We start from the raw sequence: 26750 nt of genomic DNA, 5'->3' as shown, positions 1-26750 counted from the left end.
TCTTGCCTTTCCACAGCCCATACAAGACTTATTTTACCATTCGTGGATCCCACCCACCTCCCGCAGTCCCTCCGAATCCTTCCTGACATTCTCCCGGCCCAGCCACGGCTAAACGGGCCGCGTTTGCAGCTCCGACCCTTCCCCTTCTTTTCCTCGCCTCCCTTAGTCCTAGCCAGAAGCTCTCAGGTTTCCAGGCCTCGCCCATTTCCGCCCCTTCTCACTGGGTCTCAGTCCCTGTTCCCCTTGCCGTGTCCCCTTTCTGTCCAGTCTAGTGCCACTCTCCATTTCCAGTTCCCGCCCCTCATTCAGTCCCGCCCCCTCACTCTCCCAGCCCAATTAGGACTGTTTCTAATTTCTGTGGCGCTGCCTCTTCTTAAGATCCGCTCTGCCCCGTCCAATCAATGTTAGGAGCTCAACCCGGCAGTCTCCATCTGCCCCACTTCACCGGGTATTGCTTGCCGGCTCTTTAGGTCCGTCTCTATGCAATCCAGACGGCCGCCCCGACTGTGGCCCTGCCCCTGACTCCGCCAGTCACGGACAGTCAGGCCCCTTTAAATAGCTCGGACCTGTCCCCTTCCTCTGCCCGACCCGCTCCTTTTCTTAGTTCTATCAGATCTCTTTCTTATATTTAGCCCCGCCTCCTCTGTTCTCCCAGTGCTGCCAAACCAGGCAACTTTAGCCTCCCATCCCGCCTTAACACCTCGCTCGGCCCCGCCCCTTATCCCAGAAAGACCCAATCGGTGTGTTCCATCTGCGGCCCCGCCCCGACCAGCTAGGCGGAGTTGGAGTCCGGGCCCTTCTCTCAGCTTTAGCCCCGCCCCCCACCTCTTCCCAGGCCAATCAATTCAGTTTCTCCCTCCCTGCGGTCTCGCCCCCTCCCTCCATCACCTCCTATCACCCAATCACATCTCTCTCCCCTGCGGCCCCGCCCCCTGATACCCCGCCCCTCCCTCTCCGCCCCCCATCCAATGCTGAGCTCAGTCTGCGTCTCATCCTTCCGCGGGCGCCAGGGGTCCAGCAAACAGCAGCCGGTGTCGCCGCCGCAGCCGTCCGAGTCCCCGCTGCCGCTGCCCCCGCCGCCACCGCCACCGCCACCGCCGCCGCTGCAGCAGCAGCAGCAGCCTGCGCAGCCCGGCCCCGCCGCGTCCCCGGCGGGCCCCCCGGCACCCCGCGGGCCCGGGGGCCGGCGCGCCGAGCCATGCCCCGGGCTGCCGGCGGCGGCCATGGGGCGGCACGGCGGCGGCGGTGGCGACAGTGGCAAGATCGTGATCAACGTGGGCGGCGTGCGCCATGAGACGTACCGCTCGACGCTGCGCACCCTGCCGGGGACGCGGCTGGCCGGCTTGACGGAGCCCGAGGCGGCGGCGCGCTTCGACTACGACCCGGGCGCCGATGAGTTCTTCTTTGACCGGCATCCGGGTGTCTTCGCCTACGTGCTCAACTACTACCGCACTGGCAAGCTGCATTGCCCGGCCGACGTGTGCGGGCCGCTCTTCGAGGAGGAGCTCGGCTTTTGGGGCATCGACGAGACCGACGTGGAGGCCTGCTGCTGGATGACCTACCGGCAGCACCGGGACGCCGAGGAAGCGCTCGACTCCTTCGAGGCACCCGACCCCTCGGGCGCCGCCAACGCTGCCAACGCTGCGGGCGCCCATGACGCGGGCCTGGACGACGAGGCGGGCGCGGGCGGCGGCGGCCTGGACGGCGCGGGCGGCGAGCTCAAGCGCCTCTGCTTCCAGGACGCTGGCGGCGGCGCCGGGGGCCCGCCAGGGGGCGCGGGCGGCGCGGGCGGCACGTGGTGGCGCCGCTGGCAGCCCCGCGTGTGGGCGCTCTTCGAGGACCCCTACTCGTCGCGGGCCGCCAGGGTGAGCGTACTCTCGGAGCCCCCATCCCCCTCCCCTCTCCTGGAGCTCCCAGACCCTCAGAAACGCCCCATCCTCGCCCTTAATCCCTGGTCCTTCCCAGCCCTTCCTGGTCTCTCGGCCTCCCAGCCTCTTAGTCTCCCATACTCTGAACACACCCCCGTCTCCCGGCCATCCCCAGATCCTCAGAAGATCTCTTTGCCACCTTCAGAATACTCCAGACCTCTCTAAACCCCACCCAGCTTATCTAGGCCATCGTAGGCCCTTAGAAACTTCCTTTCTGACCATGAATCTCTTAAACACACCCCCTGAACAACCCCACATCTGCCTTTCCTGGACCCCTCCTGAGACCCTCAGAAGACATTTCCTCAACCCTGAGTCGTCTTAGCCCCTTTTAACCTCTTCTCACCTCCCTTGGCCACCCCTCAGACCCTCAGAAGACCCTTGTCCAGCCCTCAGTTTCTTGTACCTCCTTAGATCCTCAGAAGACATCTCTTTCTAACCCTCAAAGTGTCCCAGGCCCTGTGAATACTGTCTCCACCCCCTGCAGACCCTCTGAAGCCTGCTCTCTAGCTTCCAGTCGTCAGTCCTGAAGCCTCTCCCAGCACCTCTGATTCTCCTTCTGCCCGTCTCCACATCCCCTCCCTATCTCCAAGTTTGAGTCTCCTGGTTACCTTTGAACCCCCCTTGCTTATTCTGCCCTTAAAGTCTCAGAATAGTTCCCACCCCAATCTCAGAGTCCCCTGGACTCCTCTGAACCTCCAAACCACTTGCTCTGGCTAGTATACTTCCCCCTCACTGCAACAGAGTCTTGGGGCTTCTTCTCTCCTGGGACCCTGCTTCCCCCTCTGTGTTCACATCCCTTCCTGCATCCTCCACACCAACTCCCCTCCCGAGGATTTCCCCATACAGCTCCAGACTTCCCCCAAGGCTTTCTCACTCCTCCTCAATGTCTCCAGAAGAGTCCTGAGCCCCCATGATATGCTTTTCCTCTCCAGAACTTCCCATATGCCCTCCAGAATAGCTTCTTTCTCATCCACAGATTCTTCCAACTTCTTCCTTCATCTTTAAACTGCATAGCCCACTCTCTATCTCTGGGACGCCCTCCTCCCACCCTCAGCCTCCCAGCCTCTTTCCTAGTGGGTAAATGACTTTCCTTCCCACTCCAGAACTTTACCTAACCTCAATCCTTGGGACCCTCCTCAAGTTATCAGCCCCCAAACTTCCTCCTCAAAATAGCTCCCAGGTCTTTCTGATCTACCTTGGTATCTTCCCACCTGACGCCCCTCCCCAAGCCCTGCTCACTTCCCCTTTCCTAACGCCCCCCCCCCACTACCCATTCCAAAGCACAGGACTGGGCCTCTCAGACCCCCTCTACCCCCCGCAAAGTGAACCAAAGAGCCCACACTCCAGCCTTCTCCTCTCTCCAGTCTTATCTCTCTCAAAATTCCATATTTCCCCCAAAGCTCTCTTCGTCTCCCCCCAAAAAAAACTTTCCTCAAACATCTGTAACTTCCCAGGCTAAATAGCTATCCTTCCCCCTGGTTCTCATTTGAACCTCTTCCTCCTCTTAACTTCCTCCCTGTGTTGGAGGAGAGAGGACAGTTCAAGATGTGGGGGTGGGAAATTAGAGAGAGGAGGGAAAGAGGAGAGACTCCAGGCCCCTTTCTAGCCTCCTGGGGACCCAAACACTCGGAGGAGGCGGTCCGGCACCCTCCCCCCACCGTGCCGCGTCCTGGGCCGGCCAGGAAGGACACGGAGGACCCGCAGTGCCGCATTCGCACTGGGGGAGGGAGCGAGGGGGAGGGGGGCCGGAGGCACCGCATAAAGTTTGGTCCCCGGGAAGCGCTGAGTTGGCAAGATTTGGGGTTGGGTGGGGGGGAGGTGGGGGAGAGGAGGTGCAGAAAGGACGTGGCCCTATATGCCCCCTCAGGCCTCTGAGCGGCACCCTCCCCCCATGGCCTGGGGAGCCCTTCCCTCTTGTGACCCCATTGAAGTGTTCTGAGGTGAAACTAGGGGTCTGGGACAGCTATGGGGGACATTCATTTACTTTACAGATGTGTTTTGAGTGTCCACGTAGTGCCAAGCATCTTCTAGCCGCCAAATGAGAGTTTGAGAGTTGAGAGTTGAGGCCAACGCAAAGTGGAGGGTCCGACTCTACCTCCCCCTCACTCCTCTCCCCATAATCTCCTCTTTCCTTCAGGGACTCCATGCCCTCCTACCCCTTCTGCTTTTGAAGCATCTCTGGACAAGGGGGTCCTGACGCTGTCCAGCTTCTAAGCTGCGCACTGCGACGGGTGCCCACCTTTCTTTCTGTGTCCCGGGAGGGAAGGAGTTAATCAAGCTCCTGGCCTGTGGCCTCCCGCTGTGAAGCGGCACTGCGGCTGCGCACTGCCTACTCGGCAACGGCCTGGAATGGGTTAAGACAGCTCTCAGGCCTTGCGGCTGCGCACTGCGGTGGGGGAGCTGTCCGTGGTGCTGCCCCCCGCGCGCCCCGCCCCCTGGTCCATCCGGCCCGCCCCCACTGCGGTGCCGCAACCTGCGCCCTGCGCCCGGCTCGGAGGGGGGCGGGGGAGCACCAGGCATGCGCTCTGCGGAGGCCTCTGGCCTCTTAAACCACTGCGGAGAAACGAAGAGGGGGGCGGGGCAGAGGGCCAGAGTTGAGCCCTAGCCCACCCCAAGATCTAGGGTCATCTCTGAGGCGGACGCTGGCCCGCCTCTCGGCTCTGCACTTCAGATTAAAGTCAAGGTCTCCCAAGCCCGGACCTTGCCCCCCATCCCGTGGAGGAAAGGGAGTGCTGAGAGGGACAGTGCTGGCCCGGGAGCCAACCCTGGCTCTCCTCTCTTCTCTGCACCCCAGGCCATCTCTCCTCTACCCATCTGATTAAAGCCACCTCTGCCTCAAAGCCCATCCCCTTGCTTCTCTAAGGACTAACCCCACTCCTTCGACCTCCCTTCTACATATCTGATAAAGCCAACTACAATTTCTAGGGGCCTTCTCCAAGAGCTTGACCCTGTCTCTTCTCAAGGCCTTCATCAAAACCCACACCATTGGGCTCAGGACCATCTTGAAATGAACTAGGCACCCCTGCCCCCATATCTCTGAACCTCTGACAAGCCCCTTCACCTCTCCTTGGGCCTAGCCCTGCCCTCTCCCCTTGCCCTATGTTCAAGCCCCTGACATTCCCTTCCTTTCCAGAGCCTTAAACCCCACCCCTATCATCTTCCCTTTTTTCAGTCTTGACCCTTCACCTCCTTCTTCCTTCAGGGACCTAACATCCCTCCTCCCCTCTGTGGGTCCAACTCTGTGCTGTTCTCTCTGGGTGAGGGCCTCACTCAGCCTTCTCCCTTTTCTGAGACCCAGTCATTAGCATCAAGGTCCTTAAACACCGGCACCTATCTGAGGCCTCAACCTTGGCTCCCTTTAACTGATGCCGCAACACCCTAATAACGGCTCAAGCCTTACTAAGTTCCAAACACTAGACCAAGCACTAGTTTTGGAGTCAGGCCCTTTGTATACTCATCTACTGTAATCCTTACAATAATCCTGTAAAAAATTTGAGGTTCAGAAAGATTAATCTCCTTGCTCAATTAGGCAGGGAAAAAGCTGGATTCAAACCCAGGCTTTCTTACTCTTAACCATCTCCTGGTTCTGCCTCCGACCCACCTTCTCCCCTTCGCCTTCCCTCAGCTCCAAGCTAAGCCCCAAAGCCTCTGAGACACAGGATGTATGATCTTAGTCTCCCTACCCACATCCCCCAGCAGAATGCTTGGACCCTGTCAGGGACCCCTGAGATACGACACAGGGAACAGGAGCGGGGGGGATGGTCTAGGAGACAGAGCAAGGAGGCAAAAATTGCTGTTTCCAGGAAAGAAGTGGCCCATCTGCTGCTGCTTCTGGGGCCAGCTCTTCTCCCGAGCTGGGGGAGAGCTGCCTCTGATCCTTTTGCAAGATTTAGAGAGAACAGGATGCAAGAAGTGATGGAGGCACTGGGGTTGGGACACCTGGGTTTCCCTGGAGTTTGTGTCTGGGAAAGGGGCCACTGGGAGGGTCTCAGGGAGATGGCTAATTGACCAGATGCCTGGGTCACCTTCTGCCCTCTCTCTCCTGTCCTGCCCCGCAGTACGTGGCCTTCGCCTCCCTATTCTTCATCCTCATCTCCATCACCACCTTCTGCCTGGAGACCCACGAGGGTTTCATCCACATCAGCAACAAGACAGTGACGCAGGCCTCCCCGATCCCTGGGGCTCCGCCGGAGAACATCACCAATGTGGAGGTGGAGACGGAGCCCTTCCTGACCTACGTGGAGGGTGTGTGTGTCGTCTGGTTCACCTTTGAGTTTCTCATGCGCATCACCTTCTGCCCAGACAAGGTGGAATTTCTCAAGAGCAGCCTCAACATCATCGACTGTGTGGCCATCCTGCCTTTCTATCTGGAGGTGGGGCTCTCGGGCCTCAGTTCCAAGGCCGCCAAAGACGTGCTGGGCTTCCTGAGGGTCGTCCGCTTTGTCCGGATCCTGCGCATCTTCAAGCTCACGCGGCACTTCGTGGGGCTGCGCGTGCTGGGCCACACTCTCCGTGCCAGCACCAATGAGTTCCTGCTACTCATCATCTTCCTGGCGCTTGGTGTGCTCATCTTCGCCACTATGATCTACTATGCTGAGCGCATTGGCGCTGACCCCGATGACATCCTGGGCTCCAACCACACCTACTTCAAGAACATCCCCATCGGCTTCTGGTGGGCCGTGGTCACCATGACAACCCTGGGCTATGGAGACATGTACCCCAAGACGTGGTCAGGGATGCTGGTTGGGGCGCTGTGTGCCCTGGCTGGGGTGCTAACCATCGCCATGCCCGTGCCCGTCATTGTCAACAACTTTGGCATGTACTATTCGCTGGCCATGGCCAAACAGAAGCTGCCCAAGAAGAAGAATAAACATATTCCCCGGCCTCCGCAGCCCGGCTCGCCCAACTATTGCAAGCCCGACCCACCGCCACCGCCCCCGCCCCATCCTCACCACAGCAGCGGCAGCATCAGCCCTCCACCACCCATCACCCCGCCCTCCATGGGGGTGACTGTGGCAGGGGCCTACCCACCAGGGCCCCACACGCACCCCGGGCTGCTCAGGGGGGGAGCGGGTGGGCTCGGGATCATGGGGCTGCCTCCTCTGCCTGCCCCTGGGGAGCCTTGCCCATTGGCTCAGGAGGAAGTGATTGAGATCAACCGGGCAGGTGAGGAGGGGGCGCGAGGGGTGGAGGTGGGGGGCGCAGGCAGAGGTGGGGAGGTTGTGAGGGGGGCAGGAGGTAGTTGCTGAGACTCCGGAGAGATGGGGTGGTCAGCAACAGAGACGGAAGAGAGGACAGTGAACAGCAATTGCTGAGGCCAGAGAAGAGGCACAGAAATAGACAGTGATGGAGAAACAGAGATTTCGTGTGAAGGAGAGTTTTGGGGAGAGACAGACTTGCAGCCAAGGTATTCAGGGGAACCAGGGGGGTGGGGGGCAGAGCGATCGGCCATATGGTGAGAGGGACTCAGAGAAAGAGAGATGGGGGGGCGGTTCAGAGCACAGGGAGAGAGTCTCACATGGGAATCAGGGGCCAGAGACCGAGGACAGGGCACTGTTGCAGTGTCTGATGAAGGAGGTGAGGGGAGAGGAAAGTTGACTGAGCCTGTGCTCATCTCTCCCCCCCAGGGGAGTCTGTGTCTCAGAGGCAGTGATTGGGGCATCAGTCCCAGGGAAGGGAGAGGCTGGGGGGCCCCACCCCCATGCCGTAAGTAGGTCAAGAAAGGGAGCTGGGCTGCCCGGCCCCCATCTTGCTCCCTCAGCCGCTGACCCAGTTTCACACCAATTAAAAATAGCTAAAGTCAGAGCCTGGGGGACCCCCACCTCCCCCCTCCCTCATCTGTCACCTTCCCAACGCCTCCCACTGTGCCCTTGCCAGCGTCCGACACCCCTCCCTAAACTACCACCTCCCAGCCCCCTGCATCCCTCCCAGCCATCCCTCCAAACCTATCCCAAACCATGCACCCTACCCCAGCTGTGCCCTATTCGGTCCACTTCAACCAACCATCCCACCCTCCACTCTGTCTCAGCCTCCTTCCCAGCACCCGGTTCACTTCCCAACCACCTCTTCCCCCCGTCCCTGTCCCTTCAAACACCCGACACCCTACCTCAGTCCTGCCCTTCTCAGAACCCAACACCCCGCCTGACCCCCACTTCCTAGCCTTCAATGCCCTTCCCTACCCTTTTGTCCTTCCCAACACTCAACACCCTCCCCACCCCCACTTCCTAGCCTTCAATGCCCTTCCCTACCCTTTTGTCCTTCCCAACACTCAACACCCTCCCCACCCAGGACCCGCTCCTCAAACCCACCAGCCACACCCCCTAACCACCTGCACCTCCATCAACTCTCCTTGCTGACCTTGCCCTCTCCATGAGTTCCCACACCTCACTCTCTCCTTTGTGTCTCTGTCTGACCCTCGGGACACAGATCCCCGCCCCAACGGGGACCCTGCAGCAGCTGCGCTTGCCCACGAGGACTGCCCAGCTATTGACCAGCCCGCCATGTCACCAGAAGACAAGAGCCCCATCACCCCCGGGAGCCGGGGCCGCTACAGCCGGGACCGAGCCTGCTTCCTGCTCACTGACTATGCCCCTTCCCCTGATGGCTCCATCCGGAAAGGTGAGGTGCCCTCCACTGGCCCCCTGGGACCCTCCCTCTCCTCCCCTCCCCCAGGGGAGGGGAGAGAGGGAGATGAGGGAGGAGGTGCTGGACTTCCCTTCCCCCATCTCCTGGCCCCAAATTCCCTCCCTCTTAGATGCCCTCCCCCAAATTTCCTCACCACTGACCCTTCACCTGTCTTTATTCCATCTCCATGTCCCCCCCCGACCCTCTGGCCTTTTCCCCCACCCCCAGCCACTGGTGCTCCCCCACTGCCCCCCCAAGACTGGCGTAAGCCAGGCCCCCCAAGCTTCTTGCCCGACCTCAACGCCAACGCTGCAGCCTGGATATCCCCCTAGTGGACGAACCCCCTCCCCCCAGGGTAAGTAGCCCCCACCCTCTGAACCCCCTCCCTCCTGACTAACCCATCTGAGAACATGCAGCCCCCATTGACCAAGACTCCTGTCCCCTCACTCCGAACAGCTCCATCCAATTAACCCCCAGCCCTGACACTGGCCCCGCACCCACCTGCCCAGGACCTGCGGTGCCCCTCACTAACCCCTAGAACTAAGCCCAACCCTCCCCACCATGTGCCTGACCTCCCTCCCCGCCCTTACGACTGACCCCCATTCTCAGCCCCATCCACATCTCTCTCCCTGCCTCCCCCCTTGGTTTTGCTTTTGTTTATTTAACCAAGAAAATGGGGTACACACCCAGGACATCCTTCTGGGCGCAGGTTGGGGTGGGACAGACTCAGCCACTCACGCAGTCCCTTGTGGATTGGCCAGCACTGACAAAGCACACACAGGCTCCCGGCGCAGCGCTAGGCCCAGGGGACTCAGCAGTGAGCAATCCAACCGCACCCCCGCCCTCCACGAGCTCTCAGGCTGGGGCAGAGGCAGACACAGACCTAGAACTGAGGCCGAGAAGCAGGGCTGGGCTGAGGAGCCTTGTCCCAGGATCTGGGGAGAGGCGGGTCTGCTCTGGGGCTTCGTGAGGACGCACCTGAGTGGGGAGACTGCAGTTCAGGAGGCTGGGGAGGAGGCTGGGATGAGGGTCCAGGGGGAGAGGACAAAGCCTGAGCCGGGGTCAGGGCTATGGGGGTGGAGAGAAAGGAAAGAGACAGAGTTGGGGGGCCAGGGGTCAAGAGAGCAGGGTCAGGACTGGCCAGTGGGGGAGGTGAGGGAGATAGAGTGAGGAGACGGTAGATGAATTATTCAGCAAACATAACGAAGCACTTTCCACGTGCCAGGAATCCAACATATATTCTGTAATCCTCACAACAACCCCAGCTAACCCCTAACTTCATTCATTCATGCATGCATGCAGCAACTGATGATTGAGGGTAGAATTCCAGGCACTGGAGATTTAGCAGGGCACAAAGCAAGAATCTGCCATCACAGAGTTGCTACTCTAGAGCCTGGGTCAACATACTACAGCCACGGGCCAAATGTGTCCACCAGCTGTTTTGTAAATAAAGCTTTATTGGAACACAGCCACTGTCTACAACCGCAGACTGGAATAGTTTCGACCGAGATGGTATGGCCCACAGAGCCCCGAAAATTTTGACCATCTGGCCCTTTACAGCGAATGTCTGCCACTCCATGATTGGAGGAAGCAGAAAACAAACAAAAGGATAATTACTCTGGCCAGGTCAGATAAGGGGTGAGAGTCTTTCTGAGAAGGTGACATGAAACTTGAAAGCTGAAAAAGCTCCAGCCAGGCAGAAGAAACAGCAAGTGAAAAGGCCCTGAGGTGCTGCCTGAGGTGCTGAGGTGGGATGAGCTTGGTCTGTTAAAGGAACAGCGAGGAGGGAAGTGTGGCTGGAGCTGAGTGGCCTAAGGGAGAGGGGAGGAGTCTGGGGGGGAAGGTTTTTTTGGCCATGGTGAGAGGCTGGATTTGATCTTAAAAATGATGGGAGGCCACCTGAAAGCATTTGATCCATCGCTTATTCATTCAACACATGCCTGTGGAATCTCCCTTCGCAATACAGAGATACATCCTAAAGAATCCCTACCCACAGCCTAAGGAGATGCCACAGCAGGACTTAGGGAGCCTCCAAGGACAGCCGCATCTAAACCCCCTTGTCTTACAGAAGTTCAGGGAGGTCCATGGCCAACCCCCAGCCACAGAGCAGATGGGGGACAAGAACCCAGGCTTCTGGGGTCCTAGTCCAGAGGGGACTGTCTGGCTCTTCTTGTTCTATCCCCGGACCTCTCCTTGTTGCAACCCGCCCCCCACCTCCATCATCCTCCACTTTCATCTCATTACCAACCCCCTGCCTCCCCGCTCCCATCTCACCCCTCGCCCTGCTTGCACCCAGTCCTGTTACCCACCTCCCTTTGTTCCCCACTCCCAGGTCTGGATGGGCCCCTATGGAATTGAGGGGCAGGGGGAGGGGGGAGGATTCGGGAATGTGGGTGAGGGAGGACTGGGGGGGGCCGGTGGGGGGAGTTCCCTGCTTCTCTTGCCTCGGATGCCAAAATCCATTCATTGAACTCAAATTATGGCTGGAGCTGATGGGGCTGACTGAACTCCCTCCCCCAAGGTCCTGGATCCCTCCCTCTTCCACACGCCTCCCTTCCTAACTAACCTTCCTCCAGGACCCACCCTCCACTATTACCCCCCAACCAAGATCCTTCCTCCTGACCTGACCCTCACCCGCCCCATGGCCCCTCCCTTCTCCGTCTCCCCTCACCAACCACCTGATTCCTGCACCTGACCCGCACTCCCCCCTCCTCCCCAGCCCTCCCCCTCCTCTTTCCTTCATCCTCCCCTTCCCCCTCAGCCACCCCGGAAGCTCCTTCCATATTTGATGTCTCTGGCCGCCCCCATTTCACTGCTCCCCTCCCCCGGAAAACACCAGAGAGGAGGAAGAGATCTCAGCTTTTCTCCGTCCCCCCAACAGTGAGGCTGTGTTGGGGGGTTCCCCCTGCCCCCCCGCCCCCCCGTGACTCTGTGTATTTCTGTCCCCAGCTCTTGTCACCGCCTGAGACCTCGTGAGACCCTCGGTCCCCCCCTGCCCCTTCCCCCCAGGTTAGCAATTGGGAATGGCTGGGAGGGGGTGTCCCCAAGATACTGGGCTTCCAACCTCCCCCAGGCCCTCTCTCCAACAGTCAAGATGGCCTCGTCCAGACAGACCCCTTCGTACTGCCTAGCAAAGCCCTAGAGGAGCCCAGACGGTGGCAGAACGCTTCAGACATTCCTAAGTTTTCACGAAACCCCACATGTGCCCCTAAGCCTTAGATCCCTTTGACTATCAAGACATTGTCAGGACCTTCCCATCAGAAGGTTCTCGTGTAAAGGCTTCTTGACCCTTTAAGATACCCCATTACAGCCTTCAGCTGAGTCTTGCCCTCATCAGACTGCTCTAGGAGCTGCCCTCCTGCACCACCCCCGCCCCGCCCAGGGAGGAGGCACTGCCAACTTGTGCTCCATTCAGCCCCTCGCAGCGTCCCCACCCGCCTGTCTTCATTTCTCTACATCTAGGTTAGCCCCCTACCCACTGCAGCCCCACCCATTCCCTCCCAAGGCCTCTCCACCGGCTGCTCCCCCACTGGCATTCCACCCACGCTCCCTCCCCACGCCCGTGCTGCCCACCATCTGCCTCGCTGCCCCCCACCGTTTTGCCTCAGACGAGGGGGCCAACAGGGGGGAGGGGAGTTGAGGGGGGCTGCGGTGGGGCTGGGGTGGGGGAGGCTCGGTGGCTGCCACCCTGCCTCCTAACCCTGAGTCTCTCCCCCCTCCCCATGTCTGAACCTTTCTCCTTGACGCCGACTGACTGTCCAATTTGTTCACTTCTCTCTCTCTCCGTCTCCTTGGTCCGCCTCTGTCCATCTCTCCATCTCTTGCCATCTGTCACTTTGTGTCTTGGTGTCTGTCTCTCCATCTCTTATCCTCTGTCTCCCTCACCGTCTCTCTCACCTGCCTTCTCTCTCTGACTCGCCCTCTCCATCTCTTCCTGTCTCTTGCCTTTTCCTGTCTCTGTCTTCTCTTTTTCCATCTCATATCCCTTCTGTTTCCCTCCTGCTTCTCTCTGTCTTGGGGTCCCTCTGTCTGTTGGACCCTCCCCCTGCACCCCTATCTCCTCGATTCCTCCCCGTGTTTCTGCCCTTCGCCCCCCCCACCCAGGTTACGAGAAATCCCGCAGCCTGAGCAGCATCGCGGGCCTGAGCGGGGTGTCCCTGCGCCTCGCCCCCCTTGCCACTCCCCCTGGCTCTCCCAGGGCCGCCCGCCGCGCTCCCCCAACCCTGCCCTCCATCCTCTAGCGCTCCCCTCCCCCCCGTGGGGGGAATCGGGGGTGACAGGGAAGAAGGTCAAAGGAGCTGGGGGTGGGGGGTGGGGGAAAGGGTTTTTTTTTTTTAAAAATCAAACAGTCATTAATAATATGCAACCGAGACGACGATGCCAGCAGACACCCCCGGGCCCCTCACCTCCACTTGGGCCCCCAGGATGGAGGGGGGGAGGAGCCAAAGCCCATCCCCCCAACTATTCGCCCCTCCTGAAAAAAAGCCTCAGGTCTCCATGAACCATAGGAACCCCCCCGCCCCGAATCGACTCGTGTAAATACGTCCAAACTATATCAATTACATTTTGGGGCGCCTCCCCACTACTCTGCATGCCTCCCCCAAACTGGATCCCCGCCCTCTCCAACTCCACCTCAGCAATAAGCCGCCAGGGGCTGCATGCTGCGTGCGAGGGAAGGGGCATTCTGGGAAGCGGGTGGGGACCTCCATGTGGGTCGGGCTAGCCTTTAAGCTACCGGAGGGTCTCCTAGCCTCCTACCCTTCACCCCAGGAGGGCAACCCATCACGAAAAAAAAAAAATAGCAGCAATGTGGGGAAGGAGGAACAGTCACCCAAGCCAAAAACCGGAGCCGAGCTCAGACGGTAGAAGCGGAGGCACGGGGGGAGGGGTGGGCTGAGGACAGCTGCTCCCTCAGCCTTTAGGAGCATCCCTCTGGTGAATTTCACTCTTTCCTCCTCTTCCCCCACCCCCCACCCCACCCCCGGGGATCTGCTCGCCTCTATTGCTGCATGGACTGAGACCTCCCATCCCAGTATTCCTGGGATGCTCTGGCCCTAGCACACAAAATTCCCCAACACCCCCTCCAGATTCCCATCACATGAGGCCTGCCCCCAGAATTCCTGAGACTGAGTCTGGCATCCCGCATCCTCCAAATCCCCACACGCTCCTGGGACTTAACCGCTGCACACAGATGCTGTCCGCACCGCGCCCCCCCCCCGCCCCCCCCTCACCGCCCACCCATTCCCTGAGCTGCATCCCAGCACCTCAAACCTCCAAGAATTGATCCAGCCCTTCAGCTCACTTTCAGCCTTTGGGATGCTTCCAAATCCTTCCCACACTCTGGACATTTCCTGGACACCCCTAAATCTGACATCAGACATCCTCCTCAGGTTCCCCTGACGCTAGAATTTTCAAGATAAGCTCAATCTGTCTGCAATTCCAGGGAACCAGACCTTCCCGGGGCACCCCCTTTCTTATGCCTAACCCTCCAAGAGCCCCTTTCTTTAAATGGTGCCCCAAAGGCACCTTCTTCATAGACGCCAGTGTTTCCCAGAGAGTCATATTTGTACCCCTGGCGATGTGCTAAGGTTTTAGGCAGTACAAGGACAAACACTTATTTTTAAAGTTTTGTCTTTCCTGGCATTTCGCACATAATTGCTGCTTGGCCAGGACACCGTTTATTTAGGTTAGAGGTGTTTACATTTAAAATGTAGAGGCTGTTCCCTAGTGGAGGGACGCTGGAATATCAGAAGCTTGGGAAACCACATATCTACCTGGGCTGGGATCCCAGCTCGCCCTTCCCCGGCCTTCTTCAACCCCCCACGTTCGCGGGTGGAAAATTATTTCTCATACCCCATCCTGGCTCAAGAAGGATGCGCTACCTACCCCAAGCCCAGGGACCATATCGGTCCCAGAATCCTTAAGGGACTACCCCTTTTGGAGCTTGGGGCCCATGGAATTAGCAACCTCCCTCCCTCTGCTCCCACGGCCTCAGGAACCCCCCACCCCCCGCCTGAGGATTGGTGGTGGGGGTGTCACTGAGCACGATTCTTGATACAACGATTCCTATGCAAGGGGCATTTTTGAGTCCGCCCATCCTTCCCTTGGACCCTAAACCCTGGCGAACGAGGGGTGAGGGGTGGGGCGGGTTCTGGCGGGAGCGGGGTGGGGCGGGGCAAAGGGCTAGGGGCTTTAAACACCAGGGTATGGGGTTGGAGACTGATTATATTGCCAAAGGGTTTAACTTCTTAAAGCAAAACAAAACCCCAGATACCCCTGACCCTCACGGAAGCCGAACGGTGCAGGGAAAGGGGGTGAGGATTTTTCTAAAGGGTACGGACCTCTTCCCAACGTCTCCCCACTGCTCGCCAATCTGCCACACGTACCCAGCTTTTCAGTTCAGCTTTTAAAAATAGTCACAACCATTATAAACCTCTACACACGTTATTCTTGTTCCCCATCCCCCAAGTCAACAGTGTGGGATTCGGGGAGGGAGAGAGAGAGCTAAAGGGACAACTTCCAAGTCCCGACTCTCCTTTTCCCCCCGGCCGCCAGGGTGCCTGCAACTACACGCATGCGCTGCATGACGCGCTCCCCACACGCATGTCGCGCCCCTCCTGCGCTCCGGGAACGCACGGACACGGGGCGGGGGCGGGGTGATTGGGGAAGGAATGAATGGCGGGGGTGTCTTTCTGAATACAGCGGCTCCTCCCCAACACACACACAGCAATAAGTTTCTCTCACTCAAAAGTGGGCGGGGCGGGCCTGTCCTGTTGTTGGGGTGGGGGGGAGTGGCAAGGGGGCGCTCTCAGGGATGGGGGAGGGTGCCCGGAGTCAGTCTGGGGAGGGGAGGTCTGCAAATCGTCCAACTCTGGTGCTAATGGCGGGTCTTCTCAGCCCACCCCCAGGGCAGGGAGGGAGGGGTCGGCACGGCCCCTCCCCCAAGCCTCCCCCACGCCCACCCTGGGTGCATGAACCGCCCGTTGCAGAAGCTGCCGCATGTCACCCCCCCAAATAAAAAGTGTCATGCCCCCTTCCCACCCACCCTCTCACTCCCCACCAAAATAAAAGTTTCCTTTTCATTTAAAAGTTTCATCCTCTTTGTCTCCAGAGAGGGTCTCCTGATGGGGCTAGGGGCTCTGGGGGCAGACAGAAGGTTGGGACAGAACAGCAGGGTCGTATTAAGATGGCAAGGGCCTGCACTTTGAGGGTCCAGACATCCCCCTCATCGCCGGCTCTCACCTTGTGATTTTGGCGGGGGCAAGTACCTGCTTCAGTTTCCCTGATGGTAAAAATGGGGATCCACACCCCTAACTGGAAAGTCTGTGAGGGCACCTGGGTCATGTGAGCTCCCGGGTCATGTGCCGGTGACTAGTCCCCAGAAAAGGAGTGTGGGCTCAGGAGTTACCCACTCTGAAGTCAGACTGGGTTCAATTTCTTAGTAGCTGTGTGTCCTTGGGCAAGTCTCTCAACTTCTCTGGGCTTGTTTCCACCACTCTAAAAGGGCGAGGGGGGGTGATCTATTAATTCAGCAAACATACTAAGGCCAACTACGTGCCAGGCACTGTTCTAGACACTGGAAGGCAATGAAATCCCTGCCTCTAAGGGTTGTGCTGAGGGTTGAGACTAATGTCCCAAGTTTAGCTCAGCTAAACAAATAGTACGCAGCAAACAGCTCAACAGTCACCACTATCATTGCTTTGCAAAGCCTTGAGGGTCAGCTAGAGTGCAGCAGCCCTTCTGCCACTCGCTGGTGGAGAGGCTTGGAGCAAGGGACCCTGGAGCACTGAGTCTCAGTTTCCCGTCTGTATAATGCAAGGGATACTTTGGAGGAAGGTTGGGTGAGGGGAAAATGAGTTCTTTCACATTAAATGCTGGGTACACGTGAGGTCCCCCGACACTGGCCAGTTGGATTAGAACCAGCAGACTGCCCCCCTCCACTCGCTGCCCCTTGCCCACCCTGTCCCCCTACCCCTGCAGGAACACATACAGCCCCCGAGGGGTCCAGTCGAGGTTGGAGTTTATTTCTGCCAGAGTCTGGAGCCTGGGAGGGTATGGGGGCCTCCTCCAACTCCCATGAGAAACTCCAACTGAACTGTGATCACACAAGAGCAACCAGAAGGGAGCATGGGGGGAGGGGAAGGCGTGAGGTCCCCTTATCTTGCCCCTCTGCAAGGGTCAAAGGCTGGTGGTGGCCTGGGGCTCAGGGTGCTGTTGCTCAGAAGTTCCGGGGTCAGTGACTAAGTGGAGAAAGACACGGGGAGAGAGAGGGAAAGAGGGAGCGGGAGGGGGGAGGGGGAGGAGAGAGAGGGAGGGGGAAGGGGCGTGGGAAGCCCTGGCTGAGGAGGGCAGGGGAGCCATGCTCCCTTCCTAATATAGATCATTCATAACTGAAGGAAGGATTTGGAGCGGGATGGGACCCCAGCTTGCCAACTATACCCGAATTTCTCCCAAGCGAGAGCGCCCCAGTCCCTTCCTCCCTGCTTGCCCGCTCCTCTGTGTTTAGGGGTTCACGGGAAGTCTCAGGCGGCCCCCCCGGCCCCACCCCCCGTGGGGTTGATAAGTGCTGTTATGCCAGAGGGTGGCACCATCTCCAAAGCGCAAGAAGCCAGAGGGTTGTTCGTGGGACAGGCACCAAGGGGGCCAGGGAGGGAGGGCCCGGTGGCTGCAGGCAGGGTAGGGTCACTGCGTTGGGGCCGCAGGGGACCCTTCGGGCTCCGCGGGCAGTGGCCCAGCCCCCGGCTCCGCCTCCTCCGCCGCCGCCTCCTCGTCGGACACCACGCCCTCCTCCAGTCGGAAGACCTGGCGCACTGAGCGGGTGGTGAAGGTGAGGGGGCCGCGTCTGCGGGGAGGAGAGACCAGGGGGCAGAGAGAAAAGTGAGAGATAGGGAGATATGGAGAGACAGAATAAAATGGGGAGGGGGGCACAGAGAGATGAGGGGACAGCGAGATACTGGGGTTTATGGAGCGACGGTGCGCATGTGCGGGGTGGTGGCCTTACCGAAGCCGGTTCCTCAGCGTGTTCAACTCCCGGTTCATGGACTCGGAGGCCTCTGTGACATCCTCCAGCTCGTGTTGCAGCCTCCGGCGGACTGCCTGAGCCCGGGACGCCTCCTCCTCGGCCTCCTCCAGCTGCCGCTTCAGCTGCTTCACTCGAAGGTTCCCCTTCTCCAGCTTGGCGTGAGCAGGGGGGCCGGGTCATTTCTCTGGGTGCTACCCTCACCCAGAGCTCCCCACAGCTCATCCCTCCTACATCCTGACTCTGTCCTGTGCCCTGCCATCTATTCATGCTTTGTTCTTTTCTCCTAGATCCTCGCACCAGCCTCCACCTCAGATTCAAATGTGAGGTCATCCCCCACTCGGCCTCAGAGGGATCTTTCTATGCTCAGCGCTGACCCTGCCCCTTCCCTGCTCAAAGTCCTCCGTGATTCCCCAGTACTCCTGGGACAAGGTCTCAGCCCTTCAGCCTGGCATTCCAGGCCCTGCAGGGTCTTCTTCCCATAAACACACTGATCAGACCATCTTCACTGAGACCCTCCCCAGACCCTGCCATCTCTCTCTCCATGGAGGGGACATACATAATCTGTCTCCTGCCAACTCCTCTGACCTCATTTCTTATCATTCAACCCCCCAACCTCATTCTTCTCTCAAGCAATACTGGTCTGCTTTTTGGCTTGGAACTCACCAAGCTCATTTCCATACCCCAGGGTCTTTGTACCTGCTGTTCCCTCTTCCTGGCTCTTTCTCACCCTTCAGTATCAATTCAACTGTCACTTCCTTAGACAGGTCTTGCTGACACCCCACCCCCAATCTAGGGGGGATTCCCCAGTCCTCTGTGTCCCCCTCTCTCTTCATTCTCTTTTTTCTTCATAGCCCCTGTCACAATCTGTAATTATCTTTACTTGTTTATAGGTTTATGGTATCTTTCTTTTCCTACGTTGAAAATGTGAGCTCTTTGAGAGCACAGTCCTTCTCTGTGTCATTCACAGCCACATCTCCAATGCCCTGCACAGTGCCTGGCACATAGAGGGTGCTCAACAGTTGTTTTGTGAGATGAATGGTGGATAAAACACAGCTGAGCTTTTAAGGGCACAGCAACTAGAATCAGTCACATTTGAGCCTGGGGTGGAAGCTGGCAAGAGGATCTGATCCAGGCTCTCTATTGACTGTGTGACTCTGGGGCAAATTATATCCCCTTTTAAAGTTTCCATTTTCTCGCCTGTGAAATGGAGCTGATGAGGGAACGTAAGCGTGTATTTTTTAAAAAGCAGGTAGCATACTACTTGGGACACAGTAACTGCTCAATAAATAATTAAGAAAACAGACTCTGCAGCCAGAGTGCTGGAGTGTGAACTCTGGCTCTATCTCTTACTAAATAAATAATTGTGAGCAAGTTAATTCACCTTTCTGTCTCAGTTTTCTCACCAAAATTAGAGGCAAAATAATAGTTTAACCTACCTCATAGCATTCGGATAAGAATTAAGTGTACTATATGTTATGTCTTTAGCATGTTGCCTGGCTCGTAGAAAGCACTCAGTAAACAGCAGGTGTTGTTATTTTAGCTGTGGCCGAGCCTCTGGATAGGGTTTAACTTCTTCCCTCTCCCTGGCTGTCTAAGGTCCCCACCAGGGCCTTTCCTGGATTCCAGAGTTCATGGATCACAAAGTCACTGATTCCAGCCCTCTGCTGACACACCAAGCCCCAGGATGGTGTCTGCACTCAGTTCCAGTCCAGCACCCACACGTTCTCTTGTGATGGGAACTCACTGCCTCCAGAGATGGCATGTGCTACTTCTCCATCAGTGGTCCCCCCACCACTCCCACTGCACCTCAATGACATCAGCTGCTCACCTGGTCCCGGAGCTGGTCAGCCACCCTCCGCTCCTCCTCCACCTGGAGCACCACCTCTTTAAGCCTCTTCTCAGCCCTGCGCACCAGCTTGCCAGAGAGGATGCGCTCCCTATGGAGAGGTATGAACGGGAGAAATCAGGAGAGCTGCTCACCTGGGGCTCAGTCCCCCAAGCCTCGTCCAGTGGCTACCTGTTCTCAGAGTGGCCTCTGCCCTCTTTTCCACCCACAACTGGCTCCCACAGTCTACTCAGGCCAGACACTGGCACCCAGGCTCCCACCAGGGAATCTAGTCCTTAGCTTCTAGGAAGATGCCTGAAGGTCCTAAGTGTCTCCATGTCTATACCAGTTTTCCATATCCCACTCAGTCTCTCATATTCACCTGTATTCCCCCACCACCCCGCCCCCAGTCTTCCTCCTCTCAGGGGACTGACCCACTGACCACCAGTCCCTAAGTCAGACCACCAGGCATTGTCCTCACCCCTTCTCTCTCCTTTGCCCCACCCCCAGCCTGTTAGTAACCGAACCCTGTCCCATTGCCCCCTGGACTCTGTCTTGTCCCCTCCTCAGCCTCACAGCCCTAGCCCCCAGTTCAGGACTCATCATCTCCCACCTGACCTTCCCTCTACCTGGCCTGGAATTCTCTCTCAATTTCTTTCTCTAGCTTTCTGTGTTTGTGGAACAGTCTGGAAGCCCAAAGCTCCATCTCCAACCATCTCTGTTGTCTTCTCCCCTTCTCACTCACACACTTTCCCTGGACAAGCTCAGCTGTGCCCCAGGTTTCTACAACCATCAACAGCCTGTTGTCTGCTAAATCCGTCTCCTGAGCTCCAGCCTGGTTCAGCCCCCAGCCTCAGCTATCCCCAGACCCTGCACACCCTGCATTGGGCTCAATGCCTTCTCCCAAACCTGCTCCTCCTCCTAATCCCCCATGATCCACCTAGATATGCAGGTCAGACACCTGGGGCCATCCTTACCTCCTTCTCTTCCCTCCCGTCTCCTTAATTTCCCCCATCCCCACGGTCCCTGCTCATCCACACCTGGGTGAAGTCCATGTGATGGGGCCCCTAGCAATGGGCAGTGCTTGGCAGCCATGACTGGACATTCCCTTAAATCTGAGCCAGCCACATGACTTTCTTTTTTTTTTTTTTGGGCCGTGCCATGTGCGGCATGCAGGATCTTAGTTCCCAGAACAGGGATCAAACCCATGCCCCCTGCAGTGGAAGTGTGGAGGAGCCCTAACCACTGGACCACTGGGGGATTCCCTACATGACTTGCTTTAGTAACAGGATGTGACAGAAGTGACACTGTACCCGTTCCAAATCTAGACCCCAAGAAGCCCTCACTCCTGGAACCTTCACTTTGTCATGTGAACAATCCTGGGCCAACCTGGAGCAGAGACAAGTTAGCCTAGTTGTCCCAGGCCAGGCTGGAGACATACGAGAGCCCAGCCAAGATCAGCAAATCCATCTAGCTGACTTTCAGCTGAGCAAAGATGCGTGAGTGAGGCCCACCAAGCTCAGAGCAGCAGAACCTACCAGCCAACCCAAAGACTCATGAGCAGTAATAAAAAATTGTTGTTTTAAGCCACTTAAACTGTAAGGTGGTTTGTTATGCAGCTATAGCTAACTAATACATTACTGTTTAAATTATATAGTGGGAATGCAGTTACTTGCAGCACAAAGCATCCTAAATGACATAGGAAATCATCAACCATTAATATTATGATGCCTTTTGGATGTTTCTAAACCATGTGCTTGTAACACAGCTCCCCTTCATCTCATTGACCAGAATGTGAGGATTGCCCTCCAGCCGTGCCCTCCTCTCCCGCCTACCTGCTCTCCTGCTCCAGCTGCTCCTCAGCCTGGGCCAGCTTAGACTCAAGGGCAGCAATGATCATCTTCTGGCGGGCCCGGGCCCCAGCGTCTTCCTCACCCAGGCGTCCCCGGAGCTCCTGGACCTGCCGCTCCAACTGCTGCCGCCCGCTCTCTGCCTTGGCTGAGAAACTGCGCTCAGCTGACAACTCTGTGGTCAGTGATTCCACCTGCATCAGTGGGAAAGGCAGGACTGTCATGGTGGAGTCTCAGAGGGAAGGTGGGAGGTAAATGCAGGCACCTCCCACAACTAAGTGAGTTGATGATTGTTACATAAACAGCACAGAACCTGGTATATACTAAATACTCAACAAATGGTAATGTGTATTTTTCTCCAATTGGCTCATCAGCCAATGGCAGTGCCAGCCCTGGGTTTTGACCTTTTAGATATGTTTTTGCTATTTTAATAAGCCCACAAGGTTATCACAAACTTGTTTAAACGCTATAACTTCTACCTTTGACTGTGAATGAGTCTATTCCAAGGGTTATCACAGTTTTTTGTTTGTTTGTTTTTGTGCAGTACGCGGGCCTCTCACTGCCGCGACCTCTCCCGCCGCGGAGCACAGGCTCCAGACGCGCAGGCCCAGCAGCCACGGCTCACGGGCTCAGCCGCTCCGCGGCACGTGGGATCCTCCCGGACCGGGGCACGAACCCGCGTCCCCTGCATCGGCAGGCGGACTCCCAACCACTGCGCCACCAGGGAAGCCCGGGTTATCACACTTTTGTTCGCACCAGGCTCATCTGGGGAGCTTGCTAAAAAAATTGTGGACTGCAGGGTCGCCCCGCTCCAGAGATTCTGATTCAGCAGGTCTGGAATGGGGTCCACGAATCCGCATTTTCAACAAGCATCTCAGGTGGTTTTGAAACGAATGATATGCAGGACCGTTTTGAGAAATGCCGGCTCAATGAACAGGAGCTACTACATTGGGAATGTGTAAACATACTTCTAATAATAGTGCCTGTTTATTTATTCAGCTCCTACTCTGAGTGAGGTCCTATGCCGGGGACACAGAAATTAGTCAGATCCAGTCTGATTCATACTTTACTTCATTTCACCCTCAAAGGAAGACATCGACGTGGTGATTAGCATAAGCTTTTTTTTTTTAAACCTTTTATGGAAAATAAAACCGTGATATAGAAAAAGTAAAAAACAGATCAAATGTATGGCTTAATGGGTTTATAAAAGGCAGACATCATTGTCGCCCCTGCCCAGGTCAAGAAACAGAACTTTATGCACCCATCCTAATAACAACCTCTTCCTTTTCCCCCAAATAGTATGTCATCCTGACTTTGGGGGTGATCACGTCCTTGCTCTTTTTTCGAGTTTTATTACTCAAAGATGCATCCCTAGATCCTACAGTTGAATCCTGCCCATTAAAAAAAAAAAAAGAAACTTGTATGGACTTCCCTAGCGGTCCAGTGGTTAAGACTTCACCTTCCAATGCAGGGTGTGTGGGTTCGATCCCTGGTCAGGGAGCTAAGACCCCACATGCCTCACAGCCAAAAAAACCAAAACACAAAACAGAAGCAATATTGTAACAAATTCAATAAAGACTTTAAAAATGGTCCACATCAAAAAAAGCTTTAAGGGACTTCCCTGGTGGTCCAGTGGTAAAGAATCCGCCTTCCAATGCAGGGGACATGGGTTCGATCCCTCATTGGGGAACTAAGATCCCGCATGCCGCAGGGCAATTAAGCCCATGCGCCACAACTACTGAGCTCGAGCGCCTCAACTAGAGAGCCCGCGTACCACAAACTACAGAGTCCACGCACCCTGGAGCCTGTGCACCACAACTATAGGAGAGAAAACCCACATGCCACAACTAGAGAGAAGCCCACATGCCCCAACGAAAGATCCTACATGCCTCAACTAAGACCTGATGCAGCCAAATAAAAATAAAAATTTAAAAAAAATCTTTAAAAAAATTTGTATATGACTTTTAAGTCTCTTTTAATCTACAGTTCCCTACTCCATCCCTTTTATTTCCTTACAATTTATCTGTTGAAGAATCTGGGCTGTCTGACCTACAGAGTTTCTCTGCATCTGTATTTTCCTGATTACACATTCACGGTCTAACTCAGCATGCTTCTCTGTTCAGTTTCCTTCAAATAGGCAGCTCGGTCCAGGGAATTAATTCTTTTTCTCTATGAGTTTTCAAGGTAATGAAATGGTTCCATATCATTTTATGAAGGTGACTCTACCGTGTTGAACAGTCGTCCACCAAGAACTCATGCCCATCTGGAACCTCAGAACGTGACCTTATTTGGAAAGACAGTCTTTGGAGGTGTAATTTGTTAAAAGAAGATGAGGTCATACTGGATTGGGGTGGGCCCAAAATCCAATATGACTGGTGTCTTTACAAGTAGAGAAGGAGGCACAGACACATAAAGAAGACACAGGGAAGGCCGTGTGAAGATAGAGGCAGAGATTGGGCTGATGCATCTACAAGCCAAGGATTGCTGGCAACCAGCAGCAGCTGGAAGAGAGGCCTGGAACCGATGCTCCCTCAGAAGGAAGCAATCTGATGACACCTTGATTTTGGACTTCTAGCCTCCAGAACTGTGAGAGAATAAGTTATTGTTGCTTTAAGCCACCCAGTTTGTGGCAATGTTACAGCAGCCTCAGGAAATTAATACAGTGACTAATTAGTATTTTTTAAAATATCATTGTGAACTCGTGTATTTAAACAGATTTGATGGATTTAAAGCAGTGTGATTCTGACCCTTGTTGAAGCTCAAGTTGCTCCATTTGGGGCCAGTGGGAGCCTTTCCAGGTTGACTTCTAAGTGCTTTTGAGATAACCAGGGTGTGTTATGGACTGAATGTTTGTGTCCCCTCCAAATTCATACGTTGAAGCCCTAATCCCCATGTGATGGTACCTGGAGATGAGGCCTTTGGGAGGTAATTAGGATTAGATGAGAAATGTGAGGGTGGGGCCCCTACGATGGCATTAGTGCCCTTGTAAGGAGATACCAGAGAGCTTGCTCTCTCTCTACCCCCACATGCACAAAAAGTCGAGGCCAGTGAGTGCACGATGAGATGACAGCCACATATAAGCCAAGAGAAGAGGCCTCAGAATGAAACCTATCTTACTGGCACCATGATCTTGGACTTCACAGTCTCTAGAACTGTGAGAAATAAATTTCTCTTATCAAAGCTGCCCAGTTTATAGTATTTTGTTATGGCAGCCTGAGCAGACTAAGGCATGGTATGACAAGATGGTCCAGGCTACTCTGATTCATTTCCTGATTCAGATCTGGAATGAGCCTTTTGAAAAAAAAAAAAAAGCCCCATTTTCTTTTAGTGGGGGAAATGGTATTTCTAGACCACGATGTTCATTGCTATTGGGTTAGTTATTGTTTAGAGGCTTTTATGGTGGACAGAGATAGGATGGATCTATACAAATTACCCCATAAGTTCACATGAATACATCCAAGTCAAATTTGGGACTAGAGGGTTTTTGTGTGTTTTTTGTTTTGTTTTGTTTTGGCCGTGCCACACAGCTGTGGGATCTTAATTCCCCAACCAGGGACTGAACTCGGGCCACAGCAGTGAAAGCCCAGAATCCTAACTACTAGGCCACCAGGGAACTCCCTATTTGTTTGTTTTTAACTTAGTCTGTTCTCCATGACATCTATATATTGGTTCTCACGTGCTGATGATCCTCAGATTATGAACACAGGTAGAGATGATAGAATTAGAATATCCCATCCTTAATCATTTACTTTATCCCACATTATACACATAATATTACTATTACCAATATAATTACTGAATATAGTAATAAAATTTTTTTTGCATATTTGCCCATTCTCTCCATTTAAAAAATAGTTGTGTTATAAATAAATTATAGCATTTAGCCAATTATCCTTCTTATTCCTTTTCAGCCTTCACTTAGTTGTAGAGCTATGGGCAGACTGTATGCTCGTTACTCTCTTTAGCTGATGTCTCTCTAGTGACCCTGATCATCTGAACCTGGATCTCCAGGGCAGTGGTTCTGACTCCTCATGCCTCAGAACCACTTGGAGAGCTTGTTAAAACACAGATTCCTGGGTTTCCCCACCTCCAGCATCCCTCATTCATTCGTTCCTCATTCGCTTGGTTGGGGCCCCAGAACTTGCATTTCCAACAAGTTTCCAGGTGAGGCTGGTACTGCTGATCTCAGGGCCACACTTTGAGGACTGCTGCTCTCCTAGACTCTTCAGGAAGGGCTCCTGGGAATAACAGTCTCTGAGTCCTTGCACGTTGACAACTTGTTTATGTCCTTTATACATGAAGGTAAGTCTTATATCTTATAGGTAACCAACAAGGACCTACTGTATTGCACATGGAACTATACTCAATATCCTGTAATGGAAAATAATCTTAAAAAGAATATATATGCATATATATAACTGAATCACTTTGCTGTACACCTGAAACTAACACAACATTGTAAATCAACTATATTAAAAAAAAACCCCAAATATCTGCACATAAAAAAAAAAAGAAAAGAAAGTAAGTCTTGCTTGATATAAAATCCTTGGCTCACATTTTCTTTCTTTGAGTATCATAACTATATCCCTCCATTTTCTCCCAGCATAAAGTCTCGCTGTGAAAAATCTGATGACAATCTAATTTTCTTTTTCTTATATATCACTTGTTTATTTTTTCCTGGATGGCTAAAGAATTTTTCACTCTCTTGTAAGTCCAAGGGTTTTTATTAGAATCTGTCATGGTATGAGTTAGTATGGGTCAATATCTTCAGGTACACAGTGGCTACAAACTTTTCTGCTTCAGGAGTTTTCTTGCATTATGGTTTTTGGTTATTTGCTCTGACCCCTTGCTCTGATTTTCTTCTTTGGGGGCTCCTATCATCCATATGTTGGATCTTCTCTGCCTGTCTTCAATATTTGCCATTTTCTTATGAATTTCTTTTTGTGTCTTTTATAAGTTTTATTTTGGGGACTTCACTTCTGCCGCAGTGGTTGAGAGTCCGCCTGCCGATGTAGGGTACACGGGTTCGTGCCCCGGTCCGGGAAGATCCCACATGCTGCGGAGCAGCTGGGCCCGTGAGCCATGCCCGCTGAACCTGCACGTCCGGAGCCTGTGCTCCGCAACGGGAGAGGCCACAACAGTGAGAGGCCCACGTATCGCAAAAAAAAAAAAAAAAAAAAAAGAATCCACCTGTCAATGCAGGGGACACAGGTTCAATCCCTGGTCCAGGAAGATCCCACATGCCACAGAGCAGCTAAGCCTGTGTGCCACAACTACTGAGCCCGCGCACCACAGCTACTGAAGCCTGCGCACCTAGAGCCCGTGCTCCACAACAAGAGAAGCCGCTGCAATGAGAAGCCCACACACCACGACAAAGAGTAGCCCCCACTCGATACAACTAGAGAAAACCCGTGCGCAGCATGAAGACCCAATGCAGCCAAAAATAAATAAATAAATAGGAAATAGGTTTTAAAAAAAAGTTTTATTTTGATTTTTTTTAA

At 55.0% G+C, this 26750-nt stretch overlaps 2 protein-coding genes across 8 annotated transcripts in view; one reads left to right on the top strand and one right to left on the bottom strand.

Moving 5' to 3' along the window:
* Positions 1-953: 953 nt before the first annotated feature.
* On the top strand, positions 954-15031 carry KCNC3 (potassium voltage-gated channel subfamily C member 3). Of its 3 annotated transcripts, XM_049703388.1 has the most exons (5): positions 954-1865; positions 5987-7094; positions 8355-8546; positions 11502-11561; positions 12657-12772. In XM_049703388.1, the coding sequence occupies exons 1-4, from the start codon at positions 969-971 to the stop codon at positions 11516-11518; spliced, it is 2214 nt and encodes a 737-aa protein (XP_049559345.1). In that variant the 5' UTR covers positions 954-968; the 3' UTR covers positions 11519-11561; positions 12657-12772. The 3 variants fall into 3 exon arrangements, with proteins under 3 accessions (XP_049559345.1, XP_033273144.1, XP_004286196.1); XM_033417253.2 differs by lacking the exon at positions 11502-11561 and having other exon boundaries at positions 12657-15031; XM_004286148.3 differs by lacking the exons at positions 11502-11561; positions 12657-12772 and adding an exon at positions 8781-10094.
* A 1524-nt stretch (positions 15032-16555) lies between these two features.
* The window catches only part of MYH14 (myosin heavy chain 14), a 90280-nt gene continuing 80085 nt past the window's right edge, over positions 16556-26750 (bottom strand). For all 5 annotated transcript variants that reach the window (XM_004286149.4, XM_033417248.2, XM_033417251.2 and 2 more), the window contains 4 exons: positions 21235-21443; positions 19403-19511; positions 17554-17726; positions 16556-17394 (listed from right to left, as the gene is read on the bottom strand). In XM_004286149.4, coding sequence (XP_004286197.2) covers positions 17235-17394; positions 17554-17726; positions 19403-19511; positions 21235-21443 — 651 coding nt within the window. In that variant the 3' untranslated portion in view covers positions 16556-17234. The remainder of the gene's footprint in view (positions 17395-17553; positions 17727-19402; positions 19512-21234; positions 21444-26750) is intronic.

This window comes from Orcinus orca, chromosome 20 (genome assembly GCF_937001465.1).
Source record: "Orcinus orca chromosome 20, mOrcOrc1.1, whole genome shotgun sequence".
Taxonomy (NCBI): domain Eukaryota; kingdom Metazoa; phylum Chordata; class Mammalia; order Artiodactyla; family Delphinidae; genus Orcinus; species Orcinus orca.
Note: the sequence above shows the minus strand (reverse complement) of the source record. Positions and strands in the feature narration are given on the sequence as shown.